Below are 7,968 nucleotides of genomic sequence, written 5' to 3'. Positions count from 1 at the left end.
GTTGAGTAAATGGAAAATAAACTTACATTGGTTCCGCTGTTGTTTGGCGCTGCCATAGGCGAGGATTGATCTGATGACATCGTTGGAGTTTCAAACTGATACTAACAGAAGGACACAGTTTTTCGTCATTATATATTATCAACTTGATGAATATAGATGGTAAGAAGTTGAAAGAAAGTATATCTGTTTTGTGCATATGTTGTATGCGAAATTTAGTGCAGATGTGCGGAACACTGATAAGGAAACGTTTGCAAATTTCTTAAGGAACGGTCAAAATGTGTGTGCGCACCTTGCATGACTCTGTAACGGACCTAACATCTGCTAGCCGAGTGAAAGATATTAATTTATTCATTGTGCAGTGCACATGCATACTTATATAATTATTGCAACCCCCACATGTTCTGCGTGATAACAAACTGACAGTTGATGGTACCGAGCGGCGCAAAATTATAAAAGCATCGAGCGACATGATATTGCTTGCATTCGATTATAGTGCGACGTTTCATGCACAGTGCAAATGGACAAGCAACAATCCGATAAAGCAGTGGCTGCGCCAACAAGCGAAGAAGCAACAGCAGCAGCAGTCACACCATCAAACAACACGTAAGTATAATAACTTTTTAAATTAATTATAAACTGTAAAAAATTAGCAACAAGTTTTGCAAGTGTTTTCATCGACTGATTGAAAAACAAATATGATTAAAATGTTATACTCTAACAATCAAACTGAAAAAAGCGACAGTAAACAATTTGACTACTTTGAAAACAATTGTCTAACAACTGCAAACGTCGACTGAGGAGGAGGAGGTAATAATAATTGTGCTTGAAGTAAACTGGAAAAATATACTATCTGATTTATGATCGTTTGCAATTAAATTTTGAAAAACAATTGTCTAACAACTGCAAACGCTGGCTGAGGAGGAGGTAATAATAATTGTGCTTGAAGTAAACTGGAAAAATATACTATGTGATTTATGATTATTTGCAAATAAATTTTGAAAAACAATTGTCTAACAACTGCAAACGCCGGCTGAGGAGGAGGAGGTAATAATTGTGCTTGAAGTAAACTGGAAAAACATACTATCTGATTTATGATCATTGTGCGTTTGCCATTTTATTCTATACAATTATTTCATTCTATATGTTTGTTTTTCAGCCTGGTTGAGTCGATAGCGCACGACAAGGAGGTGGAGGTGGAAATGGCAAGTGAGGAATGGTGCGTGGTTGACAGCAGCGAATCATCGCCGCCGCCAAAACGTGTGCACTTTTCCACAGCGTGCGATACGCCAAAACGTGGCGGACGGGGCCGCGGCATTTATTTTGCCGAACAACGACGCGTCATCGCTCAGGGCAGAGGCCGGCAAATTGATGTGGCCGGTGTGAGCGCGGACTCGTCCAGTCGCAATAGTGGTCAGCAAGCGGAAGCATCATCATCGTCGTCACTGATTCTGCTAGATGTGACGAACTCATCGCAGCCGAGGATCGTGAACGCTACTAAAATCGACAACGAAGTTGAAAACATTGAGCCGCAGCAAACAAGCTCTTCACAGCGGTAAGACGGCAAAAACCTATTATTACTCTAATACTATTACTACTACTAGCAAAATCAAAAAACTATGGATTATACTATTGAACGAAGTACTAGCATAAATTCGTGTGCAGTTCGCTACAGATTTGTTTTTAGAAAATTATTCATCGATGTTGTTCAAACATTATTGCAAATTTTAAAGCCAAAAGTAATTGAATTAATTGTTGAAGAAAGTGATAATTTTGACAAAAATATTAAATGGTATTTTGTTACAACTGTTCAATTGAAAAAAGTAAATGTTGATAGCGGCAGCAGCAGCAGCGATCAATCGCAACAAGAAGAAATCGTTGAAACTATGACAAACGCATCGTTTTACAGTTATACGTCATTGTTAATTAATGTTGATGAACAATTAGATATTTTGCAAGACCAATTTATTAGTGGTGTAGAGAAAATTGAATCAACGCTTGATAAATTTATTAGGTACGGCAGTGGTTGGACTGTAGTTAGAATCATTTCATTTGATTTGAATATTACTCGTTACAATCCTTTAGCTGGCGGAAATAGTACATACATTGAAACACCTGCTTTTATAAAAGCAAAAAGAGCCGTTATAAATGTAAAAAACACAAATGATAGTAAATGTTTTGTATGGAGTGTACTTAGCTATTTTCATTACAGACGTAGAAATATGAATGTTGACTATCTGATGCAATTTGAAAATAATCTAAATTTGACCGGTATTAAGTTTCCTACTACAGTGCATGACATTAAAAAATTTGAAGTGCAAAATTTAAACATTTCTATAACAGTGATTGCTTATGATGCTGCTAAAAAAAAGTTTTTCCCGTACCGTTGTTCAATTTATAGACAACGCGAACATAAAATCAATCTTCTACTATTGTCAAATGATACAACGCCGAAAAAATGGCATTATGTTCTGATAAACACGCGTCAAGGGTATAACGGATTGTCACGGCTACTGAGTCATCACTTGTCTTTGCATAATGGTCAAGTGTTCATTTGTCCATATTGTTTTAACAAATTTACAACTAACCGGCATGCCAATTGCGATGGAAAAACCAATCTAGAAAAACATATGGATTTGTGTTCAACATTTGCAATACAAAGAACAGTACTACCTAAACAGGGTGAAATGTTAAAGTTTAAAAATTTTTCGTACACACTAAAAAATAAGTACATTGCATTTGCCGATTTTGAAAGTTTTATTGTACCAACAAATAACGGTGAGGAGGAGCTCGATGACGATGACGATGAAAATGTTGATGATTTGCTCGGAACTGATATAGGAAATAGCTTTACAAGGAAAACACAAAAACATGTTGCTTGCGGCTATGCGTTTATTATTTTAGACGAATCAGGTGAAATATTCTACGGCCCACGCGTTTATAGAGCTACAAGTGTTGGCGAGAAAATTATTGAACAATTTCTTGATGAGATCATTGCCATAGGTCGAAACTGTTCCATTGATATGCAACAAGAAGTGCCCATGATTGAATTGAATGAAGAACAATTATTAGCTTTTAACAATAGTACAGTATGTTTCTTGTGCAACGATGAATTTAAAGCCAACGAAATTCGTATTAGGCACCATTCTCATACAACAGGCCATTATCTCGGTGCAACGCACAAGTCATGTAATTTAAATGCAAAAGCACCAAAACTATTAAACTGTTTTTTTCATAATTTTCGCGGATATGATAGTCATTTCATTGTTAAGGCATTAGCAGGACGAAAGGAGAAAATTGATTGTATTGCAAACTCATCGGAAAAATTCCTCACAATTACAATAGATCGTGTTGTACGTTTCCTTGACAGCTATCAATTCTTAAGCTCAAGTCTACAGTCACTTGTTGCCAATCTTGCAAGTGATACAGAAAACATTGATACTAATTTCAAAGTAATGTGTAAAATATTCAACGATAAAAATCAACAAAAACTTTTACTACGTAAAGGCGTGTACCCGTATCAGTACATAACAGATGCTGAAAAATTTGAAGAACAGCAATTGCCGACAATTGACTCATTTTACAGTACACTTAATAATACAGCATTGCAAGTAGACGATTATGAGCATGCGCAGAAAGTTTGGCGCGAATTTAACATAAACTCATTGGGTGAATATCATGATCTCTACCTTTTGTCAGATTGCTTACTGCTGGCAGATATTTTTCAAAATTTTAGGACTGTATTTTTTACAATTTACAAACTGGATGTATCACACTTTGTATCGTTACCGCATTTTTCGTTGAATGCAATGTTATATTTGACTAAAGTACGTTTAGAATTAATTAGCAATGCTGATATGAACTTGCTCATAGAATCTGGTTTACGCGGTGGTCTATCAGTTATTCCCCACCGTCATGCAGTCGCAAACAATAAATATATGGGCGTAAATTATAACCCGGCTATTGAAAATAGTTTTTTGCTCTATCTTGATTGTACAAGCTTATACGCACATACAATGATTGCCTACAAGCTACCTGAATCAAATTTCAGATTTTTATCACAAAATGAAATTATGGCTTTAGGCGATTTTACAAGCATACACGATGAAGCCGAGACTGGCTATATAATTGAAGCAGACCTGTCCTATCCAGTTAATTTACACCAATTACATAACAGCTTCCCCCTGGCTCCATTAAAAGATCAGCCGCCTTACAACCTGTTCTCTCCATATCAAACAGACAACACTGTTGCTCTGCGCAGAGAAGCGGCCGCGCGCCGCCCGTCTCCCGCCTCCGCCTCCGCCGCCGCCGCCGCGTCATCACGTCTTTTAGCCACCCTTTATAATCGTAAACGATATGTACTCCACTATAGAAATTTGAAACTTTATTTAAGCTTGGGCATGAAATTGACTGCTGTACATAGAGTAATCGCTTTTCATCAGTCGTACTGGCTTAAACCGTTTATTGATTTGAATGCACAACTGAGAAAGGAAGCAAAAAATTCATTTGAACGTACCCTCTTTAAATTTCTTTCAAATAGTCTGTTCGGAAAGTTGATGGAGAATAATAGGAAAAGAATAGATTTTAGGCTAATCACTTGTCAGAAAAAATTGGAAAGTTTGATTGCAAAACCAAGCTGTAAACGATGGATTGTGTTTGACAAAGACATTGTCGCTGTACAAATGTGTAAAACAGAAATAAAATTAGATCGTCCAATTTATGCCGGTTTTTCAATTCTTGATTTGAGTAAATTTACAATGTTCAATTTCCACTACAACATTTTCTTGAAAATGTTCGATCCAAGCTGTGTTAAATTGTGCATGACCGATACAGACTCGTTGCTATACCATATAAAATCGGACGATATCTATGCAGTTATCAAACAAAATCTTCAACATTTTGACACAAGTGCTTATCCTGTCACACATTGTTGTTATAGTCAATTGAACCATGGTGTGCCTGGCACATTTAAAGATGAATTAAAATCTGGAATTATTACGGCTTTTTGTGGACTTCGTGCGAAACTTTACAGTTTTGAATATGTACTAAGCAGTAGTGCTAGTGACAGTAGTAGTAGTAGTAGTAGTAGTAGTAGTAGTAGTAGTATTAAGGTTAGTTCTTATGAAAAGTTTAGCAAGCACGCAGCTAAAGGCGTAGCAAGAACAATTATAAACAATAAACTAAGATATGACATGTACATGAAATGCCTGACAGATAGATTAGTTCAACGTGAATGCTTTTCACAATTACGCAGTTATTCGCATGATATTTATCAAATATCGTGTGCCAAAGTTGCATTATCACCATTTGACACAAAAAGATACATTGAATCAAACGGTATAGATACGAAAGCGTGGGGTCATTATTTAATAGAAGAAGAGAGAAGAAGAGAAGATATTGATAGCAGCAGCAACGCGGCTAGCGGCGGGACTGCTGTTACGTCAGATTGATCGCAGCAGTGAGAGTGAAAGAGAGAGAGAGAGCGAGGAGCAAGAAGCTATTAATGAAACCAGTTCAACAAGCGTCGCTCAGCTCAGTGTCGAACACGAAGAAGAAGAAGAAGGCGGCAGAAACAACATCCGTCTAAAGAAGAAGAAGAAGAAGAAAGATCGCTGTCTGGAGCAGTAGTGCTGCAGGTGTGACTGAACTCTAGCAAAAACAATCACACGCGCACATTCGTGTAGGGGGGAGATCGAAACCACAAATATGTCAGATTTGCAACAGAAAATTGCTCAGGAATTGCACCGTCCAGCGCGAAGAAAATTCAACAGACGTAAATATATATTAAAAGGAATAAAAGACCTCATTCAAATTGATTTAATTGAATTGCCAGAATTTGCTAGAGCAAACAACGGCTATCGTTATGTTTTGATTGCAATTAATTGTTTTTCACGTTATGCTTTTGCTGAACCATTAAAAACTAAAACGGGAAAAGAAGTTGAACGAAAATTAGCGCGAATATTAGTATTAAATAAGGGTATAAAAAATGTGCAAAGCGATTTAGGACGCGAATTTTACAATAAGGATGTTAAACAACTATTCGATAGGTTGAACATTAATCATTACAGTGTATTTTCTGAAATTAAGGCAGCTTTTGTTGAAAGATTGAACCGAACACTGAAATCACGTTTGTATGAACGACTAACTGCTAACGGTACGCAAAAATGGTTAAACATTTTGCCGGACATTGTTTATCAATATAATAACACTATTCATTCAGCGATTGGCATGACGCCGGCCAGTGTTAGACGACGTCATGAAAAGCATTTGATCATGTTACAGTTGAAGAAAAAGTCAAAACAGTCGCCGCCGCCGCCGCGTACAGTTTATCGACCAAAGTTTGCAATAGGCGACGTAGTGCGAATAAGTAAGTTTCGACAGGTTTTTGATAAAAGTTTTAGATTAAATTGGTCGCCAGAACTGTTTATAATTCACGGTGTTTTTCCCACACAACCGCCAACCTATGTAATTCGCGATCTTAACAATGAAATCATACAAGGTAGATTTTATAGTGAACAATTGATGAAAACAAACTTAACACCGTCCGAACAAAATACATATTTAGTTGAACGAATAATACGAAAATCAAACAATAAATATCTTGTTAAATGGTTAGGCTTTGATAAAACTAGCTGGATAGATAAGAGTGATATTATTACTCCGTCTGTAAAACAGAAGAAGAATCTGCGTGCAACACGCAAAAATCATTAAATTTATTTGCATATTGTTTCAGATATGATATAAACATAATGTCAATGGCTATGGATGCGCCACTGTTGTTCTATTTGCTGAATGGTAACGATGCGTGTAGTATTATTAAAAGATTAATTGATCTTTTGTGTACGCTTAAAGCGATGTGTGTAAAACGTGTTGATATTGAAAAATGCTTTCTAGTTGGCTTATGTAAAAAAACATTTTTCAGCAATGTTGTTGTTGATGATGATGATGATAGTAGGTTTCATTTAGGTATATGTTCATATAAAAATTTAAAAGATGCAAGCAGCGTATTTGATGTAGTAGATACTTGTATTTGTGCTCAATTTTCTATGCAACTAAACATACTTTACTCGCAAATTAAATCAATAGACTTTAATGTAGCTGATGAAGATGATGATAAGAAGAAAGAAAAGATATTAATTTATATTTTAGATTATTGCATGTCAATGGCTAATCTTAATTAATGCGTGCGACGCTGGTGCTATACTGTATTATGTGAAAGACACACGCTTTGTAATAATTTTTTATAATATTAACACTGTCAACTTTGTATGTATGTATTATCACTAGATTTGTCGCCACTTACCTTACTGCAGCAGCTGTCAACTTTGTATGTATATTTTCACCTTTTATGTATGCAGCTGTCAACTAATGTATGTATTTTCAACTTTTTGTCAACTTTGTAAGATACGCTTGTTTTAGCTGCTGCTGCTGCTGCTAAATTTGTATGTATCTAGTATTTTTAATAAACTGTGAACATTGTATGTGCGTGTTTTCTTCATTCATAAACCGCTTGTAGTATACACACACACACACACACACACACACACACACACACACACACACACACACACACATCGGATGTAGCGATGTTAACAGCATAGTTGAACTGTAGACACGCATGTGTAAACAGCAAGCGCGCGCGCAGCAAGAGTTATTATTATGACGACAGCAAAAGAGTCAATAGCAATAGTTAACTTTGATAATCTAATTGTAGATACAAAACAAGTGGGCGGCAAAAATTGTCTAGATAGAAAAAAGCATGGTGAGTTTTTGCCAAGTTCAGCTAGAATTCTAATTTGCGGTGCATCAAATTGTGGAAAGACAAATGTACTGCTGAATTTAATATTCGATAAAAATGGATTAAAATTCAAAAACCTATACTTGTTCAGTAAGTCTTTGTATCAGGAAAAATATAAACTATTGGACATTGTTTTTTCAAAACTCAAGTGTGTAAACTACTATAAATCTGAC

At 36.0% G+C, this 7,968-nt stretch overlaps 1 protein-coding gene across 1 annotated transcript; it reads left to right on the top strand.

The window, feature by feature from the left end:
- Positions 1–469: 469 nt before the first annotated feature.
- Positions 470–1,596, top strand: LOC111062470. Its single transcript, XM_039424067.1, has 2 exons — positions 470–603; positions 1,157–1,596. The coding sequence occupies exons 1-2, from the start codon at positions 518–520 to the stop codon at positions 1,554–1,556; spliced, it is 486 nt and encodes a 161-aa protein (XP_039280001.1). The 5' UTR covers positions 470–517; the 3' UTR covers positions 1,557–1,596.
- The last annotated feature ends 6,372 nt before the right edge of the window (positions 1,597–7,968 follow it).

Source organism: Nilaparvata lugens, chromosome 3 (assembly GCF_014356525.2).
Source record: "Nilaparvata lugens isolate BPH chromosome 3, ASM1435652v1, whole genome shotgun sequence".
Classification (NCBI taxonomy): Eukaryota; Metazoa; Arthropoda; class Insecta; order Hemiptera; family Delphacidae; genus Nilaparvata; species Nilaparvata lugens.
The sequence above is the reverse complement of the archived record's forward strand: the minus strand, read 5'-3'. Positions and strand labels throughout refer to the sequence as shown.

Coding starts and splice junctions, on each gene's coding strand:
- LOC111062470 (XM_039424067.1), top strand. CDS start 518: ATGGACAAGCAACAATCCGATAAAGCAGTGGCTGCGCCAACAAGCGAA. Junction 604..1,156: donor GTCACACCATCAAACAACAC/GTAAGTATAATA, acceptor TTTGTTTTTCAG/CCTGGTTGAGTCGATAGCGC.